Source organism: Neofelis nebulosa, chromosome 15 (genome assembly GCF_028018385.1).
Source record: "Neofelis nebulosa isolate mNeoNeb1 chromosome 15, mNeoNeb1.pri, whole genome shotgun sequence".
Lineage (NCBI taxonomy): Eukaryota > Metazoa > Chordata > Mammalia > Carnivora > Felidae > Neofelis > Neofelis nebulosa.
The window spans coordinates 25,154,387-25,181,712 of NC_080796.1; the positions used below are offsets into that span (position 1 = coordinate 25,154,387).

The window sequence follows — 27,326 nt, forward strand, 5'->3', positions numbered from 1 at the left end:
CGGAGCATGATCGGTCCCATGGGATAGGCGAAGAAGCCGCAGCACAGAAAACTTAACTTTCCTAAAGTCCCGCTGCCGATCAGGCAGGACCACACCTAAAACCTGGCAGGTTGAGTATGGGGGTCCGCGACTCGGCCGCCCCATCATTAGCTTCCACAGCGATCCGTCTCTCGCACCGTAGTCACTGTTTACTGAGCACTTACTAGGAGCTGGGCATTACGGTGGTGCTCTGGGTATTTCGTCTCACAGCACCCTATAGGAGGGTCTTCATTTAATCCATGTGGAAACCATTAACATTGCCAATTAACGGCACTGGGGCCCGCCAAAAAAAGTCAATGAATGTGTTTCACCTTCCTGCTTCTGTCTGTTCAATAGATTCGGCACATTTGTGCTACGGCCAGAAGAGGGGTTAGTAACTTGCTCAGGGCCAAGCCACTAGTGTGGGGCCGAGCTGGGGGTCTGTCTAGAGATGATCTGCTTTTAATGACCGTGCTACACACACTATCAACTAACGAACACGCTCCTCCAAGACCAAACTGGAAAACGTTCAAAACCTGGTGGAACACCATCAACCCTCCCACCCTCCTCCTGCCCTGCTGCCTGGCTGCTTCTTTCTCTCGACTGCCAAGCACTCTGGCCTAGGAGCCCGGGGCTGCCGCAGGTGGGCCTGGGAAAACCCGCCTCCCCTCCCCGCAAGATCACAGCAGGATGCACACTGTTTGCTGACATTAATTCTGCAATTTCCCAAACAAATGGCCCCTTGGCCGGCCCACCGGGCTACCAGGCTGGCCCATCCCCTCCCTCCCCACGAAGCCAGCTGGAGTGCTGGAAGGTGAGGGCATTCAAAGCCACTTCCAAGGGCTGCCCCATGCGGTGCAGACCCAGATGTTCCAGATGATGGTAAACAAGCAAATGAGGCAGCTGAGGATGGCACCCCATGTTTTGTTAGCACCCCCACCCATCCACCTCCTTGGCCATCCAGCTGTTAGGGCAGATGTGCCACCAGAAGGGAGCTGGCTTCGCCACTGTGAGGCTGCCCCGCATGGATGTGGAAGTTCGACTGGAATTAAATGGGCTGCCCTGGTTGCTAGGAGTCCTTTTTCTTTTCTCCCTTCTGTGAAGCTTAAGCAAAGCCATCAAAGTAGAGACAAAGCCAGTCCTCCTGTCATTCCCAGGTGTGGTTTCAACCCTTGCATCGGCGAGCTCACCAGCCAGGACTCCCACCTTCCCAACCACCCGCTTTTTTTTCCACCTGCTTTTTTCCATTAAGCGTGATTTCTGACGAAGACTTCACCAAAGGAAACCCAAGCAGGCTTTGTTCCAGAATTCCAAAGCCTGGCATATCCACAACTTGCCTGGCCCTGATGTCTGGATGCCCACTGCTGTGCCAAGTTGGACCACCTGATATTTACAGTCTCTCGGAGGATCTGGAGAGAAGATGGTTAGCTGCCTTGTCCCAGTTGCATTGCTTTTGTTGTTCTTATAAGCAAAGCGAAAATAACAATAACAGCCATTGGGAGTTAAGCAATTCCGTGTGCAGGACAATCAATATATATTATCTTCAATCACAACAACACAGACTTTTTCTCACCTCACTTTACAGATGAGCAAACTTAAGACTCAGAAAGATTAAGTAGTACCTTGTTTCAGGTCACAGAGGTGGAAAATGGCAGAATCAGATTTTGGAACTAGATCTATTTGACCTCAAAGCTCAAGTCTGTCTCTTCTACTCTGCTGTGCTGCTTCTCAGGTGTGAGAAAACGTGGACTCATTGGAATCCCTAATGAAATAAAGTCAATTCAATACATCAACAGGTAAAGCAATCTGGTAGACTTGTTGTTTGTTTGATTGTTTTGAGCAACTCCCAGAGTACATTCTGGGATCAATTATGGATTTGTAGGTTTAGCCTAATATTCTTTTTATTTCTATTTCTCTCTGTGTCTCTCACTCACCCTTCTCCTTTACACACACACACACACACACACACACACACACACACACATTATGGGTACAAATATTTATAAGGCAAAAACACTCAAAACGTCCAGAGGGATGACCCTGAAGGCAAGACAAGCTCCTCAATCACTGAAAAAGATGCAATTATCTTCACTGCACTGTAACTCACTTGGTCTGCAGTTCAGGGAAAAATATTCTTGAAAGATTTCCAGGAAAAAGAAGGCTGAAACCGAAAATACAGTTTTCTTCTCAACCCTGGTGGAACCAGAACACCCATTCTCCAACAGGCCCGGTCAATCAAGTTTCCCACGGTTGACGTTTGTTTTTGTTTTTGCCCACATGTTCCTTGTACTGTTGTGGTCACATTCTAGACTCCTCAAAATCTGAATCTCAATACAAAAAAAAACTACTGGCTCCAAACCATGCCTTCTTCTTAGAAGTATTTGCAGCCACAGCCCAGTTGTCAGGAGAGAAATCTTGCCTCCAGGAGGAGCTGGTATTTTCTCTTGGCAAGTGTTGGCCATTCTCACCTCCTGGCTTGTGCACAAACTCTCCACTTACTCCTTAAAAGAGCACTGTTTGCTCAGGATGGAGCCCCAAAGTCATGTATTAACTCCTCTCATATTAGTTTACATTTAGCAGTCCCAGAGCCTTTAGAAACGAGGGGCTTAAAAAGAAACTCCGTTTATTATGGCAACAACCCTCCCCCATCAAGAAGGTCTAATAAATGAGCTCATATTTTAGCGACCCCTAAACTACACAAGGTTAATCATCTTTCATGAGATGCTCATGGCTTCTTGACTTATTACTGGTCTAAGGCATCATTTGCTAATGAGATTAAAATGATCCCCCCCCACCCCAATTCAACTTCTTTTCTTCACTGTCTCTTCCCTCTTTTTTTCCCAATGATTTTTGGTTGATTAATTACTTATGAGTCTAGTCAAATCTCACTAGGCCCAAGACATACACCCTTCTGTTCCAGATTACGAGGCAGATGCTGTTAGCCGATGAATAGGAGTCATGGACACGTGAGCATGTTCGGGGCCCCTGGGAGAAGAGGAACACTTTCCCGCAGGTGAACCTGCCTTGCCTTACCTGGATGATTCATAAGATATCCAACCATAATGTCTACTCCAAACAAGCTCCCCTTTACTACATGCTGATCTTCCTTTTACAAATAATGATTTCCCTGACTTTTCGATGGGCTCTGACATGCCAACCCAAGCCATGCAGGACTTCTCCCAAGGGGAAAGTTTGGTGGAATTAAATTTATGTTTCAGCTTCCTGCCCCCATTTCTCTGAAAGCCTCTGAGGCATAGACTTCTGCTTACTGTCCTACGGAGAGAAAGAGATATGGTCATCTGTAATGGTCTCTGCACATCTGTGCTCCAGCAGAGGTGAAATGACACATTTGGTGGGAAACCACTGTGGGCAGCATGTGGACAGAAGGGCGGCAGGGTCACTGGGTAATTCAAAGCTCATTAGAGCATAATGCTCTGGCAGGCAAGGTCATGTGTTCATTACACGGGAATGTGGGACAGCTGACCCCTTGCCTTCCAAGGCCACGGTCTGCTCACCTAAGTGCACACAGATAGTGTACAAAGCAGAGGCATTTTTTGGCCACTTTCAGGAAGAGTGTGAAGATGAGGAAGGGGCAGTAGAGCATGGGCTTTCTGTTATTTTAGAGCACTGGAAATAATTTTCAAACCTTCTAAGTGTTTTAACTTAAAACTCAACAGGTAGGCTGGATGAGAAGAAGGATGGCCTGGCTCAAGCTGGGAATGGGGACCAGCATCCTGCCCACCACGTCTGCCCCAATCCCACTGCCATCTCCCACCTGTGGCCCCCAAGGGTGTCAGCAATATAACCTCCGGAGCCTGTGAACGCGTCCCCTTACATGACAGAAGGCACTTTGCAGGTCAAGTTGAGAGGGGGAGATTATCCTGGATTATCCAGGTAGACCCAACGTCATCACAGGAGCCCTTAAAAGCAGATGAGAGAAGCCGAAGATCAGAGAGCAGGTGCTACAGAAGAATGGCCAGAAAAAATGCAACATAGCTGGCTTTAAAGATACAAGAAGGGGACCAGGAACCAAAACCCGAGGGCAGACTCTAGAAGCTAGAAAAGCCAAGGCAATGGATTCTCCCCTGGAGCCTCCAGAAAAGAATGCAGCCCTGCAGATAACTGATTTTAGCCCCATGAGACTCCTGTTGGATTCTCACCTAGAGAGCTGTAAGATAATAGATGAGGACTGTTTTAAGCCACTAAACCTGTGGTCCTTTGTTACAGCAACAATAGGACACCAATAGAGTCACTTCGCAGGACCTTAGGGAACTTCACAGGACACAGAGCCCCCGCTCTGGTGCTTTCCAGGGAGGGACTACAGCTCCCACCTCGGCACAGTAAGGACAACGGGTAGAAGTAAGACCCAAGTTATCAGCAGCAGGTGGCTGACTTCTGCTCCGGGAACCTTCCCAAAGGTTCAACAATCCCCGCTTTGGGAGAGTGTTCTGGTTGGGGACTGAGAGACCGTGGCTTCCACAGGTCTGTGCCTTTCACGGGCATTTGTTTCCTGTCCTCAGAGACAACATAAACAATAGGGCAATTAACTGGGTAGCAATTAACCCTGTGGGAGTCCATGCGTAACCGAGAAACGTGTCCTGCCTTCCTAGAAAGAATGAAGATTGAGCAGCCCATGTGCACCAGCCCCACCTGTCTGGCTTGCATCCAATCGGGAAAATACACAGGTGCCTCCCCTTGTCCCACATCCCTGCCCCTTTCCCAGGTTCCTTCAGGGCCAGTGTGTTCGGAGTTCCTCACCTCTTTCTCCTTCCACAAAAACATGCCTCTCCTGAGAAGGCTTTCGGTTGGGCACCCAGAGTACTGAATGTCAGGGTTGACGTGGAGAGGAGAACGGCAGCCCAGTTCACCCAAACGGCACTCTGGTGCCGCCCAAAGGCCCCTGGCCCTGGCCCACACCTCCAGACGACTCTGGAAGGCTCTGCTATCAACATCAGAGCTCTCGCACAGTGCTGACGTCTGGCTCAGCTCACGGTAAGTCTCAGCCGGATCACAAGGGTCGAGACTCGGCACATCAGCCCTCACCCTCCAGTCCTCCTGTCTCAGGGATCACGCGCGTGATGGCCAAGGAAAAACAGTCCATTGGATGGCCTGCCAGTCACCTGGCCCCAACAGCCACGTGGACCAGTGACTTCAAAGTATTATGTTAATCCCAAGCACTGGTATAATTGCGTGACTTTCTGCCGCGGCTCCAACTCTAAAACGCAGCGCGGCCTTATTGCAAATGCATATTCATCAGAACTATTCCTGCTAGCTTCGTCTCACAGATTACAGTGTTAAAAGTACAAAAATACACCAGCAAGGCTACGTGCCAAGTAAAAGGGGCTAGGATCACCAACAGAAGGCACTTGACAGGCAACCGTTCGGGGCTCAGGAAAGGGGCAGAGAGGTGGAGAGCATATCATGTGTAAGTGTACGAAGGTGTGAGCGCGCTCCGATTCAGCTGGGACCACCCGGGGTCGGGGGGAAGGTATTCGTGCACGTGCACACAGTGTTTGAGGACTCAGAGGGACCTGAGAGAGTGGCAAGGAACGAAAGGTTGAAATCTGAATGAAGAAATGCAGGTTGAACGGTAGGGAAAAATGTGGCTCGGCTGGGAGCTCCATCAGACAGTGAAATTGTCTCCCAAGGGACCCAGTTGGGAAGCTCATTGCTTAAGACGTCTGAAAGCGGACCAGCCAAAGGGAGGGGGGCCCTGTGGGACACCAACTTACCCCCCCCCCCCCACAGCTGCCTCTGGAAGACAGAACCCGCAGAGCGCTTCTCTTTGTCCTTGCCCGGTGGTCCTGTTTTGCTTTCCCTTCCTTTGATGGACCGGCCAGGTCTCCGCCTATCTGCCCCTCAGCTCTCTCCCTTTTCTTTTCTTCCCTTTCTTTCCCTCCTCAGATGAATTGGGCTCCTGTCAGCTGCTGCCTGATCTGTGAAAGTCCTGGGAGGCCTTAGGGCTGAGAGAGTCCCACCCTGGGTCCCAGGCACATATCCGTCTTTGATGGAGCACAGCTCCCGGGACCAAGCAGGTGCTCAGAGACAGGGAAGGGGTGTGTGAAAGAGGGATTCGGCCCAGCCTCCTCACAGCTTGCCCCTGCTCTGGGTCCCTTTCCTGAAACACAGCTGTCAGATTGGGAAGCAAGACGAGGCACCGTATTCTCCCTCAGCTGAAGGCTCCTGGCCCTGCCCCAGAAACACAACAGAACTATGTGTCTCAACAAACCATCTCTCCCTCTCCTTTATGCCCACTTTACATCTGGCTTTCCTGTCTGTCTTCCTTCTTTGTCCTCTCCTCTCTGTGAGGATTGCATCATTCTGCCCTTAAAAGAAAGGAGGGCTGGTAACAGAAAACAGTGCTGCTGGGCATGAAAATGCCAATATAAAGGCTCGGGCAGCTGATGGCTTCATCCGCTCCTGCCTCCATTTACCTGCATGGTTCAGTCACTCTTTATCCACAGTGCAAGAGCTATCTTAGTCCGCTCTCGACCAAATGGCCTATTTAGGTCCTGGCATCGCATGTAGCCAAAGTCTCCATAGCCGATAACAAAGCAGAAAACCACCTTCGGTGAAGTAGAGTTCATTGCTCTGGTGGCAAAGGGGACATATTTTTACTTTTCCTACCGTACCTGGCGCAACTTACTTCTTTCATCATTCTGGTCCTAGGTAGGTTTCTCCTAAAATCTCCTATTACAGCCAATGTGATCTGACCCTAGACAAAGGTAGAATTTCCTATTATGGTCAATACAGTCTATTTGCTATTAGAGTCAATGTCATAGTGTTAAGCAGCTAATTAATTCTCAAATTGTTTGGGGGTAGCCCTCACCAGTTAGATTGTAAGACTAGAAACAAAGAATCCTGCTATGTGATCCATGAAATTTCACTAGGATAGTTATAGTGCACACAGTAGGTGCTCTATAAATTCTTGATTGACTAGTGATTAGCTTCTCATCTCTGTCAAGAGAAAATTCGCAATTTAGACTAGACAGTGGTTGACAACTAGGGAGGGATCATTTTGACCTTCTCTCTTTTTTAAAAGTACTTTTAAAAGTTTATTTATGTATTTTGAGATAGAGTGACAGAGAGCGAGTGAGCAGGGGAGGGGCAGAGGGAGATGGAGAGAGAATCCCTGACAGGCTCCGCGCTGTCAGCCTGGAGCCCGACGCGCGTCTCGAACTCACGAACCGTGAGATCATGCCCCGAGCTGAAATTAAGAGTCAAATGCTTAAACGACTGAGTCGCCAGGGTCCCCCAACCTTCTCTTTCTTCTTTTTTAAAGATTTTATTTCTAAGTAATCTCTACACCCAACGTGGAACTCAAACTCAAGAGCCCGAGATTAAGAGTCACATGTTCCACCTACTGGGCCAGCCAGGCACCTGGTCTTTCATTCACAGTGTATTTGCGTCCGCATATCTGCATTATGTGTTATCCTGGGCGCCCCCCAACCCACTGGAATCACAAGCCTGATGGGGCAGACGTACCACACAACCAGTGGAGTCCAGCTTGCGGTCTGAGATGCAGCGGAAGTTCTTGCTGCAGCCCCCGTTATCCTTGCTGCAGTCGCGCACTGGCCCAAAGGAATCTAAGAGAACCTCCAGGCTGTCAAAGGAGGACGAGGTCATCAGCTCCTCTCTGTGGGGAGACACAGGGGGAGGGCGAGGAGTCAAGGCAACTCCAGGTACATCAAGTAGCATCACCTTCCAAGTTCCTCTCTAGTCACCCGCAGCACGTCTCACTCTCACGAAAATTAAAGATCAGCCACATTCTGAGCCTTGAACTAACAAATTATGGACATTCTCCATATCTGGGAAATGAGCCAAGGCTGTAATGCCTGGTCAAAGAAGGAGGTCTAAACTTGGGCAAGGAAATTAACATTTTATTGCCTGTCAGTCCTTAGGGGATGTGGGAAGTGCTTACAAACTCTAATTTTATGTCCTCTCCCAGAGCATGAGCCTTGGGGTGTACAATATTGACCCAGATAGAGTAGATCCTGGCACTGCGTACAGGGAATCTGAAGGCAGCCTGCCAACTTCTCCTTTCGGCTCGTCGTGACTCCTTTCCTAGCTCCTGGCACGGGCAGGTAGTTCCTCACTCAGCGCCCCAAGCCAAATGTGGCCCCAGCACCCTGGGCCCGGACTCACCTGACCTCCACAGCGTCCTCCATCACTGTCATGTCCGTCTTACACTTTGCCGAAGGGTTGATGGCCAGTTCAGCCGGTGGGATCACAAAACTCTTGCTGAGGGGCAACCACATGCCCTCCCCAAGGGTGTAGGTGAATCTGCAGGGACACCCAACACCAGGGGGTTACAGCTGGGGAGTAACCACCCCGCCGGGGGACCTGGCCTTTTGCTGTCAGGGGCTTCCTTATCGGCCCTCGCCGCCTCTTCAGGAAAGGGAGCTGGCCGCCATGCCATGGATAAGATGACGGAGTCCCAGAGAGGCAGAGAGGCCTACGCCTGTGCACATGTCCAGCCAGTTGGGGGAACGGATTATGGCGCCCACTCACCAGCTGTTTGAAGTGGTTTTTATCAAGCCCTAAGAAATCGAATTCCAGTTTCCTTCAGATGTAAAGCTGGGCTTCCTCAACCCTATGTCAGATATAATTGGAAGCATTTTAATTGAAGAGACAGGCTGGCCTCCCACCGTCCCCAGCCCTCAGATTGCACACCCACAGTGGTAGCGACGGCTTCTCTTCTTGTGCCTCAAGGAAGCCTCCAAGGGAAAGGAAGACGGAAGCTCCCTCTTTTCAGGTTGTGTGGTGCACACAGAAATGAGGGAAGACAGCAGCCCAAGGGAGAAGAGAAGAAGGAGAACGGGGCAAGCCTGGATGTGTTCGCCACACTCCTACCCACATCCTCAGCTAATGGCAGTAACCCTCAGGAGACAGAGGAGTTTTTTGTTTTTTGTTTTTTTAATTCTTATAACAAGGGCTGAAAGGAATAGAAGAATCAATCAGCATTTCAAGGGAGAGCTTAAGAAAACCGTGAAAGATTATTTGTTTATTTATTCATTCATTTTATTTCAAAGGCATTCAAATACCCTGTGTTCACAGTCAAAAATAGCCTATGGGATAAAAGCCAGTGTGGGTGGGATATCACAAGGCTGTGGCAGTCTGGCGGCCCCTTCCAACTTAATGTGGAGGAAGGAGCAATTGAAGAATGCATACAATTAAACAGAACCCAGCCCTGGCTTGATCAGCACGCTGGTCACAGAGCACCGCTTCAGAATCCTGCTCATCCGTCTCCCTTAACCCACATGCTCCCTTCTCCACTCCCTGGGGTTGCTTGAGATGATGCTAGGAAACGAGACGGATGGCTTGCAATCTTTTATGAGAAATGCAGTCCTCTGGAATGCTGGCCGCGGAGAATGCCCACTGACCCAGGCTCGCGTGATTTTCACCCACTCCCTAACGGACAGGCAGCCCTGGGTGTTGGAACAGCTGACAGAAGAGAAGGCGGGTGCCCAGGGGAAAGGCAAAACCACTGAGCAAGTGGGATGGGGCTGGGTCTGTGCAGGGATGCAGGGAGGGGTCTGCACCAGGTGAGGGAGGCCAGTTAGTAGGGGACAGAAGAAGACACTTGCCACTTCATTCTTCTGTGAAGCAGCTGGCAAAACGGAAGGCATGCCAGCCCCTTCTCTCTCTCTCTCTCTCTCTCTCTCTCGTCTGGAAAGATTAAGGAGCCGATTAGGGCAAATGATTGCCCCTAAGTGCCCGGAATTTGAGATTCAGAGGTGGAGTGGGTTCGAAGGCAACAACATGCAAGGTGTTGCACTGACATGGCATTTCAGAATGGACATTCTTGAGGGTAATATTACAACAGGCAGGCGGGGGTGAGGACACCACTAATATTATAAGTAAGCTATTGTTTCAGCGAGAACATACACAAGTGTGAATGGTACCAGGGAGGAAGCAGTTTATTTGTTGATTTGGACACAGAGGTGAATTTTTGTTTTCTATTTTGGTTATAAAATTATAAGTTTGCACTGATGCAGAGCAACAAATCTGGGACCTGTAGCTTATAATTTATGAAACAGATTTTCGGAAACAGTTGGCAGTGCTAGCATATTTCTGACGGTTAATTTTTCTTTTGGAAGAGAGAGTTCCACATCCCTCTGTCTCAGTGTTCCCCTCCTCCTCTGCATTCAGCAACAATTCAGAGGGAAAAGCAAGCCACCTCTTTCCCCAGCTGAAACTGTTCAACAGCACCCTGGACCCACAGAGCAAAGTTTATGTCTCCAACAGTGTCATTCTCACCCCCTTCTTCAGCCGCTTCTTTCCCCAACCCCCGCCTCACATTTTGTGCTTCTACCCTGCAATCGGACTGTCGTCTCTAAAGTCGCCTTAATTTCCTCACCTCTTTGCTTTGCTCTTAAGAATCCTTTCGGAATTTGCTTCCCTCTCTTTGCTGGATTCCAGCCATGTTAAGACTAAGTTAAAATCCCCACCCCTTCCAGAAGGCCCTCCAGGATCTTCACGCTCAACCTCAGGCTGAAACAAAGGACACTCCTCTGTGCACACACACGGTCCCTGGCTGCCCCCAGAGATGGTGACTCATGGCCACCTTCTCATGTCTATCACCACTCAGAAGAACGTGCTCTCTTGCGTGGCAGGGGAGGTTTCTTTGCCATCTTTGTATCGCACTGTCCACCACCAAGTTTTGGCCCAAGGAGGTCACTCCATAAATATTTACTGACTGTTCAACAATGAGATTCAGTTATGTTCCCTAGTTTGCATAGGCTCCGGGATGGATATAATCTCCATTGTCAAACTTAAGGGAGAAGTGATGGCGAAGATCATCCTTTACTTAGAGCAGGATGTGGGTCAACCTCTGGGTCTGAATGGATTTAGTGGTCAAGATGGATCTGGGTTTCATATTGTGAGGAACCTCCAAAGGGCACAGTAGTTTCTGAGACATAACACTGTACCACATTAACAAGAAAAACAGTGTAATCTTCGATGTCTGGTAGGGCCGAGGTGAAACCCTGTAAGAGGAAGCAAAGTCAGATGTGGCTGAGACTAACCTCAGTTGAGAACTCTCAACACAGCAGGTGCTCTGTATGCTGCTCCATTTACCCTCAATACAGTCTTCTCAGATTGGCCATTTGGCTACACTTTACTAATTTGTCAACTAACATTTTAAGGAGTTTAGCAACCTCCCCAAGGTCACCTCTCCATAAGTGGGAAAGACAGGGGTTGGTCTGATACTCAAGTATGGCTCACAGCAGCTTTCCAGCCCATACTGGCTCATGCCTATGAAATTCTGAAGTTTTCTTTTCTCTGCAAAATTTACTGAGTAACTCCAAAAACCAAATATAGAACAAACTGTCAGAGAAAAAGCTGTGTCCTGAAATCTCATCTGTCCCTCATTCATGTAGATTTGGCAGGAATGACTTTAGAAAGCCACCAAAGAGAAATTGGGAGAGCATCTGGAATGCTTTCCCAAGTTGGGCCTTCTCTTGCGACAGCTGGTGGTGACCACCACAGTTGATGGCTCAGCTGTAGGCTGAGTCCTGCACACGACACTGTTGAACTAGCACTTGAAACTTCTGTTCAGAAGCGAACCCTTGCCAGAGAGCACTGGGCATAATAAGCCTGTACTCTCACTGTGGGTTGGCATGAAACAGAATGTGGGGAAACTGACGGTTAGCTCTTGGCATCTTCACTCTTCCCCAGGTCCAGCCATTCCGGGATGAGATGTTGTTCCCAGGGACACAGGTACACATTTGGAAGGAGGGTGTCTGAGAGAGAAATCTGGTCTGCGCCAATCCCTGCCACCAGAGGGTCTAGTGAAATGGCATGATCCTCACCATAATGGAAAGAATGTCTCTGGGTTTGCAGAGGAGACTCAGTTCAGCTTCCTTGGACCCTTTGAGTCTAGCTTGGGCCCTTCCCAGATTCTTTGGGATTGCAGATTACCAAGGTTAGGTTGGGTAACAAGGTCTTTATTAATCTGGTTTCAAGCCCTTCGGAAAAACCTGAAATGATCAGCTACAGACATTTATTGGAGATTTACTGTGTTCAAAATCATATATTAGATAGTAAATATTTAAAGCCATGTAGGGTATTACCCCTTCCCTCAAGAAGACAATCATTTCATTGGAATAAACAGGCAACTAAAAAGAAACATGAGATGAAATAATTGACAAATAAATATTACAGTCAGTATGTTATAGATGTTTGGAGGTGGGGAAAGTCTTTGTGGATTTGGAGAAGCTTGAGAGCAATGTTTCTCAATCCTGGGTAGAGATCAGAAGAACCATGGTGATTTTAAAAAACTTGTGGCCTGATCCCATGCCCCTGAACTTTTCAATTAATGGGTTTGTGCCGGGGAAGATCACTGGCCATTTTTGAAGCATGCTGGGATTCTCCTGGAAGATCAGGGTTGGAGAACAATTCTTGGATGACATTATAAATTTCTTGAAGCCATGGGCTATGTCAATCATATTTGTTTGGTCATATCTACAGCATCTAAACCGGTGCCTTGCAGTGGTAGGTGCTCAGTAGATATTGGGCTTAACTAAGATTTGACCCAGACCATGAAAACGGATAATGTTTATATTAGAAGAAGAATATATATTCTTGCTAGGGGAAAGAGGATGAGCAGAAGTGTAGAGCGGGAAGTGTTCAAGTTGCCGGGGACGGTGGATCAGGTAGGGAATAGATTTGACTAAGAACAGAAGGTTCCGGGGAGCCTGGAGGGCTCAGTCGCTTAAGTGTCTGACTCTTGGTTTCGGCTCTGGTCATGATCTCACGGTTCGTGAGCTCGGGCCCCACAATGAGCTCTGCTCTGACAGTGCAGAGCCTGCTTGGAATTCTCTCTCTCTCCTTCTCTCTGTGCCCCTCCTGCTCTCTCTCTACTAAAAAAAAGAAAAAAGAATGGAAGTTTTCATAGGAGAAGGGCAACTTATAAAACAGCCTTGTACATTGGCATTCAAATGTGGAACGATTCAAATGTCAGAAATGTGCAGTGGCTTGGAATTCATTGGGATACTAAATCATGGGTGAACAGAATGGCAAGAAAACAGTCCTTAGCTTCTTGAAGAGATTACAGTCACTGACCAGGTCATAGAATTTTCCACAGTAGCCATTGGCAGGTGGTTTACTCCGATCCCAGGGTGGTTTTGATGAAAGTTCTTAATACCTAAAATAGGTAAATCATGACCCATTGCTTTTACCAGACAGGCAAGTTATTGTCATGTTAGGGCCAACATGATCGATTACCCCACTGGCTCCTGAAATAACTGCAAGGGTCAAACCATTCAGCTGACCCCTCTGCAGTGCGTGGGTATCACACGCAGTTGGCAGCTAACATATCTGAAAAGAATAAATACTTGTGGGGATGGAAGCACAGTTTTTGTACAGGTTCTGCTCTAATAGCAATTTCATTAAGGCCCCGGTTTTTCAAAGTGTTGGTTTCTGACTTTTAGGGGAGAGGAAACTTATGCACATCAATCCGCTGAACTCCACCAGGCTCTCCATCTGCCTTAGCTTTATCACCCTTGGAAGGTCTTAGCAGACCAGTGGTAGAAAAAGAGAGAGAGAAAAAAGTCAGCCAAACGATAAATCCTTGTTGGAAAGTTTAAATGCCCAAGTCATAGTCTAAGGAATATAGCTGACATCTTGTGCAGCACGAATCCTCAAAAGCAGCCTGCGGCCAATGCCATTAATGTGACCCAGCCTCCCCTGAGAGAGACATTCAGGAGGGAAAAAGGTAAGGGGAGGCCCTGTGAAGAAGCAGCTCTATAAATATGCGCTCTTGCTAAGAGCATGCTTTAAGAGAACACTGCAGGGGCCAAACCCAGGCCATCTGGGGCCAACACAGAGGAGGAACCAGAGAAGCTGGGTTAGAGGAGTCGGCTCTAGGGGGCAAATGCAGGAGCAAAATTAACACCTAGGCCAGGCCAGGCTGACAGGAAGGGTCCAGGGAAGGGACCGGAAAGGAAGCGGAGAATATGGAGACTCAGCACTCTGTACAAGTGCAGGAAAAAGGAAACAAGCTTTCCATTTGCCCCACACGGCCCGCCTTTTCTCCAGTAGAGCCCTGCACTAACTTAATGCATCCTTGGCAGGACTATTTACTTCCTCCATCAGAGGGCATGCACGTAGAGGGACATGTATTCACATCCATACTGCCAGGCCACAAGCAATCTCAGGTACTCTGCCGGTAGTCAGCAAATACTCATTAAATGAAGGACACGCTGACAAAATAAACGCATGCTAAGATCTTAGTTTGGAAATAAAGTTGTGTTCCGGCTAAAGCCTCGCGTGAATTAAACTTCATGAACATCCAATAGTTCACGGCGGCACCCAAATTCTTTCTCCGCTGGTTGACTTTTCTAGCATGTGCTATTCCCAGGTATGTAGGTAGAAATTTGGGAGGGACTAGAAATATCCAATTTGATTAGGAGGGTGGTAGATAAAAGAAAAATAATAATGAAGTAGAGCTGAGAAAAGGAGGAGGCAGGGGCAGGACAGATTCTGAATAAGACTTGATGAAAAAGGTGCAAATTAGATGCAAAAGGGAGAGGCAGAAACTGACATTAATTGCCTGCTCTGTGCCAGTTTCTGTGCCAAGGGCTTTCCCTGCATTATCTCATACATTCCTCACCACAATACAACCAGGCAAATAATGCGGCCCCATTTAGCAAACGCAGAAACTGGAGGCTCCAAGAGGTTAAGTAAATTACTGGGGCTCACAGAGCAGGCAAGCAAGGAAGCCAGGACCCAAACAAGGGCTGTCTGCCCTCAAGAGTGCTCCACGCTGTCACTGGGCGTGAGTCCGGGGCCAGCACTTTTGTAATGAGAGGGGCAGAACAGCTAGATGTGCTTCCCATTTTCTACTTTATCTCTAGGGAAGAAAGTTCAGTGCCAAGTGAGACATGGGGCTTGTAGACATACGTAAGCGAGTCCCTAGACAGCCACTTACCTGAATATTTTATCAGAAGGCTGTTCTCCCAAAACCAGGTCAAAGCCCCGCTGAAATATTGTGTAAGGCCAAGGCCTAAAAGGAGAAACATCATTCAATTAAAGTCAACTCCACAAACACTCTCTGAACATCTACTTCGTGCCAGGCACCATGCTGGGTACTGGAGACCCAAAGACACAGAGGCCTCATCCCTGCCCTCAAGGATCCCACTGACGGGAGCTCACGTAAGACCCTGAATGCTGGAGCCAGACCAAGAACAGGATCAACATAAAAATCACCAAACCACTAGGAAAGTGGAATGTAACAGACATGACAACCACAACTACAGAAACAGTAAAATTATATTAAGGTGGACCTCACGTAGCTGTAATTCATGGTCCTTCTGATGTAGATTTAACTGACACTTAGCTTTGCCTCACTTAAAAAAAGAGGGTCAGCATGACTTCTTGGGAAAGACGAAGCCTCTGGAGTCAGACAGTTCTGAGTTCAAACTCTGTTCTGCTGTTGGCTTACTGTGGGCAAGTTAGTTGCCTTGTTGAGTCTAATTTCCTCTTTGGTAAAAATAGAGTCTGTAATAGCTGCCTCCAGACCACTATGAAGATTAAGCAGACCTCGTAGGCCAAAGGCACAGCTCATACAGGGTCCTCGACATGTTCCCCTTCCCTCCTCAAAATGACAAGAAGGTTGACAGGTTCCAGATGTTTTCAAACATTTTAATGCCATTCCTCCAAACAGAAACAGTTGAAATGGTATTTTTTAAATGATTCTTAACTACAAGTCTCCCTTATGAGCTTCTAGGTTCTGTCACTTATAATTGAAAGTAACAAAACTATTTTATTTAAATAGTACATATATCTTTTGACTAACCCAAATGTCTAATCCAAAAAGTATTTACTCATTTGAGGCAGACTTAGGAAAGCCCGCGATTGTGCTGGGTACTAAATATTGTACACTCTGGATGAACTGAGCCCTTGTTCCCACGGAACCCAATGATTGAGGATTTTACTGGAGACTAGAAAAAGTCAGCAGGATAAATTGACATAATTATGATTTGGGGCTAAATCTAATGCTAGGAACCAACCCAGTGGTTGTCAGTGTGGGTGCCATCACCCAAGAGAGTGCATTTGGGGACATTTATGGTTGCTCTCCCACATAACCATTGGACACAACGATTGGAGGACACTGCTGGCATTTAGAGGGCAGGGCTAGAAAGGCTAGAATCGGACAGCGCTCAAGATAGCTCTGTGCAACAAAGCATTTCCGTATGTCCTACAAACTACAGAATGTCTCACTACACATTTACATAGGTTAAAACTTGCCTGTCGTGACCTGAGCCAAGATGCTAACTCCATTTACACATAAGCACAGAGCGGCTTGTACTGCTTTAACCTATGACAAATTTTCTGGGTGCATAACTATCATGTAAATCGAGGGAAGATTATACATTGTTACTTAGAAATTTTACCAAGAGGTGTTCATAAGTTTGGAAAATCATATCATTGTCTGCAATGCTGCTCACGATCTTTGAATCACCAATACAGCACATCTGGATCAGTGGGTACTGCTCTTGGACATATCGTACATCATATGTTACTTTACTTATTACATTACGGTGAATCTACATTCGGGGCAAGTGTCTGTCAACTTTATTAAATTCTCCTGTTGCAATAGTACCACAGCATTTACACATTAGAAGCTACTCTATCATTATAAATTATTGCCTTTTTATTTCTCTTTTAAACACTGTTAAGGCATTACATTTATTTTTGAAATCTTGCGTATATAGATTTTACTACTTGTGAATTTCATGTAAGGGGTTAAAATATTTGTCCTATTTCATGTAAAGGGGTTAAAAATATTTGTCATAAAACAGAGTGCTGGGTCTGACAGGGTTGAACACCACCAACGTAACTCAACTAGTTAGCCAATTAACTAGCCAAAGGAGTCAGTATTTGCGAGGGGAGCTCCTGGGACTATAAACCGAAGTGGCTGGGATGAATGCATTCTTTTTTATGCTTACTATTTATAAACACTTTGTTCTTGGAATTCCATTTAGAAATACCCTGAAGCAACTAGAGTTGGCTCCAAAAAGGACCCCACATTGTCTTATGAATAACCCCTGCATCAAATCAACAGCTCTCCCCCATGTGTCTTTCATGTTTGTTCTGTTCATTGGAGGTGAACCCACAGAGAGGGGTTTGAATATGATTCTTTTTTGCTGAACAGCGAGTGGTGGCTTATGAGTTGCTAAAAATTATGCATTAATTGAAGAAACAGTCTAGAATTCATGAGGGGAAAAACTCCCATGTGATCCTTGACACCTAGAAAGGGGAAATACAAAGAGAGAGAGAGAGAGAGAGAGAGACGTAACTTTATCTCTCTGTTGGGCAAAATAGCATTTTATTTACTATCAGTTTAATAATTTTAAATAACACACATTTTGCCTTCTAGTCATCTCTAGTGCTCGAAACTGGTACGATGTGTAATTAGAGTTAATTCTTGGCATGGGTCCTAGGTTGTTTGAAAATATATGTTGAGGAGCCAAATTTTAGGACTGGCATTGATTACAATGCGAACAATTAACTGCGTAGAAGAACATAAATAAACCTGTATTCAAGCCATAGGTAATAAATCAATGAGCCCACTGATTAAGCACACATCAGCATGTTGCTAGGTAGGTCAGGTCAAAGAGCCTTCCTGCTCTCGAGGGGCCTGGAGATCGAGAAAGACAACTCAGAATCCAAGGGCGCAGATGTGCAGGGTAGAGCTTGCCCAGATCACAATGAGAGGCAGCAGGGTACATCAATTAGGATGTGGGTTCTGGAGCCAGTCTGCCTACTTCACATTCCAGCTTAGCCACGAATCACTGTGCGATCTTGAGCAAGTCCTTTAATCATTCTGTGTCCCCATTTCCTCACCTATAAAGTAAGGCGGATGGTAACAATTATATCCACTTGGCGAGGTTGTTACGAGGCAGAACTATTTAATATAGCTAAAGGGTTCAGAACAGTGTTCTGGCATTTAGTGAGTGTCCTACAAGCATTGGCTAAATTAATTAAATTTAGCAGTTACCCGAATCAAATACAAATATTCTAATAAGAAGGTTCTCAAATTTCTATACAGGAATGAGTGTCTTGCCCTAGGGTGCGAATGCCGTGGCAATACCAGGCTTGAACTCGGGTTGTACATGTATGCGTGCGGCCAGGAGAGGAGGCAATGATGAATATGGGAACACCAAGGCCCCACCCCCCACCTCCCACCCAGCGGTCACTTCACAGGACCGTGACTATACCGTGTTGACATTAAGTATAGGGAGAGGGGGGAGAGCATGTGTGAAACAGCAAGAGAAATCAGAGAGGTGGGATTGCCTATTTGATTTATTTAGCAGATATTTATGGAGGGCCTATTGGGTGTGAACTGTGATACTAGGCAACAGGAGTTGGGAGAGATTCTTGCCCTCAAAGGAATCTACGGTCTTTCTGAAGAAACACGTCTGGCCAGACAGAAGAGAGTGGAGTAAACGGGAGGAGGGATGGAGTTCCAGGAGACCAGCTAAGTGGTACTGCAGTGGTCCAGCAGTCCTCCCGGCCGCTGGGAAGGCTGGGGGTTGGCAGGGCATGGGATGACAGCAGCGGGGAGCTTGGTGCCCATGAGCGGAGAGGCTACGGCGGGGGTGGGGGCGGCATACAGGAAAAGGCAGGGGGTAACACCAGCTTTCAGAGCTGGACCTGAAAGCCCCAAAACCGCTTTGGGGCCGAGTTATCCCTGACCAACTGAAAGAGGGAAGGCCTCTGTGTCAGGGCTGTTTGGGTACAAGTCCAAGTAAGACAATGGAACTGGCCTCACCAGAAAGAGGCCCATCACTGAGACTCTCCTATCCAGGTTTAAATGGAAGTTGCCGTTGGAGGGGGGTGCCTGGAAACCGGGCCCCAAGGCCCTCAAATTGTCCCTCTCCTCTCTTTGTTTGGTTTTTCACCTTTCAGGCTTTATTCTCTCAAAAGGCCAACACCCATGCTGGAGACTTGGTCTCCAGCAGCTGCCACTCCTGTCTTTCCAGGGTCAGGCCATAGAGATGTCTCCCCTCCTCATTAGGAAAACATAATCCATGGAGGAACTGCTTGACAGGTCCCGAATCATGTGAGCAAAGCAGACCAATCTCTGGGGCCAGGAAAGGAGAGGCATCTAAGCAGAGGCAACCCCTGTTGGGTTTTCAGGGCTGGAGCTGGGAGGAGGGTGAATGTCAAACACATTTCCACCCCAGCTTCTACCTGCTTGTGGGGCAAGAGTCCTGCCTCCCTCAGAAGTGGGTGGTATTACTGAGCAGACTGAGCCAATACGAGTTTTGTGGAAAGAGCACAGGGCTGGGGAGTTGCCCACGGACAGCATCAGGATGGATGTGGGGCAGAAGGTGGAAACCTGCAGCTGGAAAGAAGCTTTACTCTCTTGACTTCAACTCAGAGGTGTGGGCTCCAACATTCTCTGTCCTGCATTGGATAACCCAGTCCCCTCTTGTTAGTTTGGAAAAATTAGCAGAATCAGAAGTCAGGAAAGAGTTGATTTGTTAATTTCTTCATTCTGACAAATCAAGACCCTGAAGACTGTCCTCCTGTGTGGGCAGCCATAGACGGCCTAGATTCAGGGTCACAGGCCAGCAGGGGAACCATCCAGAACCATTGCCTCAAGCAGAAACACAGTCTGTGCCGCAGACAAGCCCCACAGTAATGCAAACTGGTATGCTAGAACTATTCGCAATCTTTTATTTGCCTCTTCCTCTCTCCCTGGCTCATACAATACCCAGTTTATGCAGAACCTTTCCTAAGCCCGGGCAACTCCCAAACTTTCAGCTACTCTCCTCACCCCTTCCTCTTCTTCTCCAAGACACATCAGTACTCATGGGGTTCTCCCTTTGGTCCTGGTGTTGGGCTGGGCCAGAAGTTGGCTGTGGCCTTGTCTTGACTTGACTGGGGGGGCATTTCTTCCATGATACCACCTAGACCTAAATGAGTCAGTGAACACTCTGCATGGTCTGCTCCACTGGAGGAGCCCTCACACTAGCTCTCCCAGTGCAGAAAGAGACCATTTCTGTTGCAAACGATTTCAAATTCTGCTTTTCGATCATGTGCAGCCTTCCACTTAACAGTGGCACCTAGAAATGGAGCTTGAAAGCTTTTGGTCGGCATGTCTGGTAATAGGCTTCCTTGTGGAGAGCTCAAAACTCATTGCCTGGGAGGGAGAGGGGGAATAGAGATAGATAGATAGATAGATAGATAGATAGATAGATAGATAGGAGGGAGGGAGGGAGGGAGGGAGGAAGGAAGGAAGGAAGGAAGGAAGGAAGGAAGGAAGGAAGGAAGGAAATAAGCAGAGGGGATAGAGAAAGCAGAGAGAATACATACATGTATGTATGTACGTATGCACGTATGTGGGGTGTGTGTGTGTGTGTGTGTGTGTACACAGTTCAGTGTGGAGAGAGGATGCTTCAGCTGTAGGCATTGATAAATAAGGCATATCATGGAGCTTCTTTTGAACTTATATTTTCCTCCACCTGTCACTAAAGAGAGTATTTTACAAATGAAAATTATGTGTCCATAGTTACATAAAAGCACATCCTTTTAAGCTTGCCTCTGGCCCACATTCAGCTAAGTTTAGGGTGGAAGCATAGTCTCTGAAATTCCAGCCCAGCTAGAGCTACACTATGGGGCTCTGGTTTAGAAGATCATACCCATATGTAATATGACAGGCTTTTGAGCAAACGTTCCTTTCCCTGGCTAGGTAAATGCATTTGCAAGCAGGGAACGGTGAAACAAAGAAAGAACAGAGGTTCATTAAAAAATGCTTCTGGAAAGAAGGTAGTTTGCAAGATATACAGGAGAAAAGGTGAAGAGAAAAATGGTAAAAATGACTTTTCCAGCTATGCCGTTGGCTGAAACATTCCATGCCTCAATTTATCCTAATGATAAGAAGGGGAGATTATTATGTGCCGCTGTCTTCACAATCAGTACCAGTTCTGGAAGAAGTAAGTACTGGAACGACTGATGTCTCAATTATTTGCTAAACCCATGGCTTTGTCACAAGTTAAATAATAAGGATAATGATGCTTGATGTATCCATAGGATGCTTTAGGGCCTGGGGGCCCTTGCAGATTTCTTTCTTTACCTGGAATTTCTCCCCCTCTCATTTCTGTGGGTAACTTATACTATTCTTTTAAGTCTGGCTTAAAAATTATTTCCCAGGGGGCGCCTGAGTGGCTCAGTCAGTCGAGCGTCCTACTCTTGATTTAGGATGAGGTCAAGAACTCACGGGTTCATGGGATCGAGCCCCAAGTCGGGCTCTGAGCTGACAGCGCAGAGCCTGCTTGGGATTCTCTCTCTCTCTCTCTCTCTCTCTCTCTCTCTGCACCCCTAGAAATAAATTAATTAATTAAAAAATAATTACTTCCCCAAATAGATCTTCCCTGGTGCTCCAAGACTAGGTCATGCCCCTTATTATATAAAACACCCTGCACTTTTCTTCAGAAAACCTATAAATCTAATTAATGTATTATGTATTCGGTTACTATTTGCCCTCATCAGATACAAAGAGCCCTGCCATCATTTTTGCTCTCCCTTCACTGTCTAACATCACGCCATCACAGAACAGGCACTCGGTGAAGAGCCAGATGACATGACAAATGAGGCCAGACCCGGTCTGAGTCTGGGAGGACGCAGTCCCACTGTGCCACACGGCCTCGGGCAAGGCACTTAATTTCTCTCAGCCTCAGTATCTTCATCTATAAAATGTGGAGAAAACAGTAGCTGGAGTCATATATAAATGAGGGTGTATATATTAGCACAGCACCTGCCACACGGAACAAATTCAATGGCTAGTAGCTACGGTCATTATAACCAACACCACCATGTGATGAATAAAATGCATTTCTAACATTACGCTCTACTTAATTTTTTTCTAACGTTACATTTCCAAAAACAAAAAACAAAACAAAACAAAAACCACCGTGATGACCGTGGTATATTTTACAAACTCATGTTACCTTTAAGCATGTAAATCTCATGTAAAAACAAATTAAATATTGATACGACTTTATTCATTATTTAATGTCTGTTATTTAGAAGTTTTTATGTAGCAGAATACCATATTTGTAAGTTTACAAATACCAAATTCGTAGGTTTAAAACCCGGCTCTACCACTGACTAGCCCTCTGCCCTTGGTTAAGGTCATGAAATCCTGCCACCAGAACATTCCATGCACTTGCTCCCGTCATGCCCAATCCCATCCTGCCCCCATCTTTCCCCGACATTTCAGTGTCTGGCTCACTGTCCTCTCTGACACTTCGCCATAATTTTTGGTGACTTCAGTAGCCACTAAGATGATACTTCCAATTCTTAAGCCACTCAGCACCTTGACTTTTCTTCCTAAAGGAGCCTGTCCTCCACCCCTACTCCCATGGTAACGCCTAGACTACCAATGTCTGCAACCCTTCCTTGGTCATAATTTCAGGAGTCCCAATATTTGATCATCACCTCCCACCTTCCTAGATCATTCCTCCTAACACCAGAATTATCTACGCTCCCGAGACTTAAAATCCATTCATCCAACCACCATTTTATTGACCCTCACCAACCTCACGTATTCTCCCCCTCTTCACTTAGATTAAATTCTGTGGCCCGTTATTGGAATCACATGTAACCCCCACTCTCGCCCGTCCACCGCTTTATCATACTTGTCTAAAACACTCCAACTCTGGTTCAGCTCAACGACCCTGTGGCTCCAGTCCCGTCTGCGCAAATGAATGCAGTTGGCAACCGGGCTGATCGGTCTCATTTTAAATCCCACACCAGTGACCTCAAGTGGGTTCTGAATACTGCCTACATCACACTACATTTTCCTTGTCTGTTCACTCTCCCACTCTCTAGATCATATTTCAAACCTTCTTCTTTCTCCTCAAAACCTCCAACCCCTCCTCCCCCATCCTTACCCTCGGCTAATGATCTGCTTCCTACGTAACTGAGAAAGCAGAGGCAATCAGATTAAAAGCTTGTACCTCCACATCCACCCACCTACATGCCTCTTGCCTATTGCTTGGCCCCTCTTCCAGTATTAGGCACGAACACTTTGTGTTCCATCCAGAATGCTACTATTGCAACTAACCCTCTGACATCTTATAGGCAGTGCGACAGAAGGGAAGGAGTCCTAGGTGGAGGTTACAAATCCCAACTCCCTTCTGCTACTATGACTTCAAGTGAACACGTGTGCCCCACGGTCTCAATTTCTTTACGTGAAAAATGAAAACCATGAGGTATATAGCATATTCCATAAAACAAAGTATGTAGAAATGATCATTGATAATCTTTGATCATTCACGTGAATCGGGTTTCTGCAGTTTTATTCTATACTTTGTGTGTATGTGCATGTGTGTGCTTTACAGAAATTAAATTAATTTCCACAGGTAAAACAGTGGAAGCCGGCAGAATTCCTGCCTCCCCGTGGCTCAGTTTTCTTGTCTATAAAATGGGACATTAACAGTACCCACCTGACCAACTGCACAGGATTAAATGATCTAAAATATGTGCCAATTACTCATAATGACCTTGGATATATGGTAAGTTCCGAATAAATGCTGGATTTTATATTTCACACATTGTCGGGAATGCTGGTTCTAAATGTCGAAAAGGGTTTTTCTTGAAGAAATTTTAGATATAAAATGATTTTGAAAATGGCAATAATGAACAAAATGTTGAGACTGCCTGCCCCCCGACCCCCCGCAATTTTAGAAGATAAGAATACAGCCTTGAAAAAAAGGGGCAATAGGCAAAGACAAAGGCACAGTATGATGGTGAATTTTATGTGTCACCTTGATTGGGCCGCAGGGTGCTCAGATATTTGGTTAATCCTTATTCTGGATGTTTCTGTGAAGGTGTTTCAGATGAGATCAACATTACAATCAGTAGACAGAGTAAAGCAAGTTGCCCTCCCTAGTGTGGGTGGGCCTCATCTGATCAGTTGAAGGCCTGAATAAAACAAAAAAGCTAAACCTTCCTTTGAGTTAGTGAGATCGCCTCTTGCCTGATCAACTTTGAACTGAGACATTAGTTTTCTCCTGCCTTTTGACTCGAACTGAAACATTGCCTTTTCTTGGGTTTTAAGCCTGCTGGCCTTCAAACTGGAACTACATCATCAATTATCCTGGATCTCAGGACTTCGGATTCGGACAAAAACTATACCATCGGCTCTCGTGGGTCTCCAGCTTGCTGACTACAGATCTTGGGACTTGTCAGCCTCCATAATCACATGAGCCAGTTCCTTACAATAAATCTTTTTTTCTATATTTGTGTCTGCAGCTTCTAGGTTCTGTTTCTCTGTAGAATACTGACCGATGCATACATATAAACACACACACACATACACAACTCTAGAATCCACGCTTAACCTTTTTGTCAACACAAAGCATTTCAGGGGGACACAAGCATGGACCCCAAGTAAGGCAGGAGACATCATTGCCTTGACCCTGAACACCTGCCTTATGGAGAGAGAGATACATGCCTGCCTCTATAACTCAGGGGCCATCACAGAAGGCAGACGCAGAGTCTATCTGCCCTCAGATGGAGAAAGTTGGCGCAGAGACTTGGAGTTCCCCTGTATGTTCTGGGATCGAGGCTGGTATAAAGTAGAGGAAGAAATCTTGAATAGGTCAGAAAAAAGCTCGTAATAATAGCTGCCATTTGTTGAACATTTGTCACATGCCAGGCAGGCACAGCCACCCGGAGAGCTATCCAGCCTACGGTTACTATCCCCATGTTGTAAAGGTAAACAAAGGTTCAGCAGGGTTAAGTAAGTTGTTCAAGGCCACACAGCTAGTAAGGGGCACAGGTGAGTGTTATCAGGGACAGCACAGCCCACACTTTCTCCCACACCTTGCTCCCCCTCCTCTCCATCAGAGGCACAAGGATGCTGGAGAGAACGTACAAAGACAGCATTGCGTCTGCAGGCAGGGATGCTACTGGGTGCTGGTCTGGCCTGCCCACCACTGGCTTCCAGGTGCAGTGACAGGTGGTGCGGGTGTTATCTATAGCTCACAGGAGGGATCCCCTGCTTTCTTTCCCGTGTTTGTGTGGGGCAATTCTGACATACACCAAGTGGTAAAGTCACTTGTTTATCTGTCTTCCTCTTTTTTTTTTATTTACTTTTGAGAGAGAGACAGAGAGAGCAAGAAGGGGAGGGGCAGAGAGAGAGGGACACAGAGAATCCGAAGCAGGCTCCAGGCTGCGAGCTGTCAGCACAGAGCCTGACGTGGGGCTCGAACCCACGAACCATGGGATCATGACCTGAGCCGAAGTCAGATGCTTAACCAACTGATCCACCCAGGCGCCCCAATCTGTCTTCCTCTTAAATGTTCTCTCATTGACCCAACTACTGACTCTCCTTTCTCCTTGCATCTTTTAGAAATGACACTTAGTAGGACGGCTCTCACACTTTGGGGTACATCAGATTCATCCCACATATGGGATAATAGTTGTCAAACTTTAGTTGCTCTCATTTCACATATCTAAGGTGAAGCCAAGCATCAGTATTTTTAAAAAGTTAGGTGGGTGATTGGAAAGCACACAATAGGTTGAGAATCTCTGACCTGATATGTGCCCGCTCACACCCCAGCCAACCTTTACGAATCAGTCCAGCATTCTGTAAAATACAACTGCCATAAAAACAGAAATTGCAACCTAGCCCAAGAATTCCCTGGAACCTGCTTTTAAATTTCTGAATAATAATGAGAGATGAAGCATACTGAGTTCTTTCCTGTCCCTTTTCCTGATGAATTAAGATATCCCAAATCTCATTACGAGTACACGAGATGTACATTTGTTTTGTTTTGTTTTTTAACTGTCAAGTCATTTTGACTTCAGTGAATCAACATTTCCATTAAAAGAGTATGCAGCATTGAGATTTTCATGCATTCATAAATGCATTCACAGGGACAGATGTCCCCCCCCCCCCATAATACACACACACACACACACACACACACACACACACACACGAGCCCATGCTCCACATGCACACACATTCACAAACCCTCACGCTTGGCCACAGCCAGCTGCAAAAATTGCTTTGGGGGAAGGGGAGTCAGATGCCTGGCAGGGCTCACAATGGCTCTCCTCCTCCTCCTCCTTCTCTCTTTACCTCCTGGCAGCTGCTCTGGACACTGAAAGCCGACGTGCAGGACGGGGCCGTGGAGAGCAGGGTCTCTTGTAGAGGAAATCAGCACTGGGTCTCCCATCACTCACACAAGTCACCCCACGGTCCAGCTTCTGAGGGTGGCTCGAGTCAGGCAGACCGCGGTGTGAGTCCAAGGCCTAGATTTGAGGTCCCTGCCAGCCCTGTGAAACTGACCAGATATTTAACCTTTCCACATCCCTCTTTCTTTTACTGTGAAATGGTGGTAATAATAGCTGCCTGTTACTTACAGGGCTATAAGCAGATTAAATGAATGAATAAATACCGTTTCAGTACAATGACTGAAGTACAGTTGTCCTTTCCAAATGGAAGCTCTCTCCCTCCATTTCTCTCTGGCCTCTGAATCCGAAGGCTTGGTTGATTTTTACCCTGGGCTAATGCAGCCGGGGTTTCAAGTTCAATCCTCCTGAAAGCTTGTTAGTCTCGCTTACCACTGTCCATGGGCACAGCCTGGGCCGCGTGTCCCCGGACACCCATCTTGGCTCACAGATGAGTCGGACCCGAGCTTGGTAATGGATCCGTGCAAATCCATTTCTGTGTGAGAGAAGCAGTGCGGCACCTATTCACCGCGGAGGGTGACCTCCCTGTAAAAGAGGAGGGTGCAAACCTGGGGTTCCCTCCTCCTCCAGAGATACCTGCATTCAATTCCCGTGAGAAGGTTGGAGGGAGCCAACAGCATTAGCACAAAAGAGAAGAGAAGAGGCAGAGGAGGCCTAGGTGAAAAGGTAGCTTCGTATCTGCCTATGATTTTGCGTCAAGAGAAACTGACAGTGTAAATGAACCAGAGAAGAATCACAACGATATCCATCGAGGACCTGTATTTAGTATGGAGCTTTTACCCCTTCCCCAACGTCCTTTCCTATCTCCTAGTTTCTTTCAGTTCTACTAATTTGTTTCACGATAAATTCAATTTCTCCTTCACATATTCATTTATTTATTTACTTGAAACATATTAATTATCCAAGTGCCATGTAAAAAACAGTTTGCTAAACACCGTCAAGGGACACAGAAATGATTAATACACGTTCCCTGCCATCAAGGACTTCATTAATGTAGTGAGTCATTCCTTGAGCAGTTATTACACACCTCTGAGGAGCCAGGCATAATGGGGTGTGCTGGGACACACAGATCAAAGGCTGGGTCCCTG

The 27,326-nt window shown here is 46.7% G+C and overlaps 1 protein-coding gene across 6 annotated transcripts in view; it reads right to left on the reverse strand.

The window, feature by feature from the left end:
- ASTN1 (astrotactin 1) overlaps positions 1 to 27,326 on the reverse strand; it is a 303,122-nt gene that overhangs the window by 84,604 nt on the left and 191,192 nt on the right. For 4 of the 6 annotated variants that reach the window (XM_058700154.1, XM_058700148.1, XM_058700149.1 and 1 more), the window contains exons 9-11: positions 14,951 to 15,025; positions 8,164 to 8,301; positions 7,504 to 7,654 (exon numbers count right to left, since the gene is read on the reverse strand). In XM_058700154.1, the coding sequence (XP_058556137.1) occupies positions 7,504 to 7,654; positions 8,164 to 8,301; positions 14,951 to 15,025 (364 nt within the window). The remainder of the gene's footprint in view (positions 1 to 7,503; positions 7,655 to 8,163; positions 8,302 to 14,950; positions 15,026 to 27,326) is intronic. The other 2 variants (XM_058700150.1, XM_058700151.1) reach the window with 1 other exon arrangement.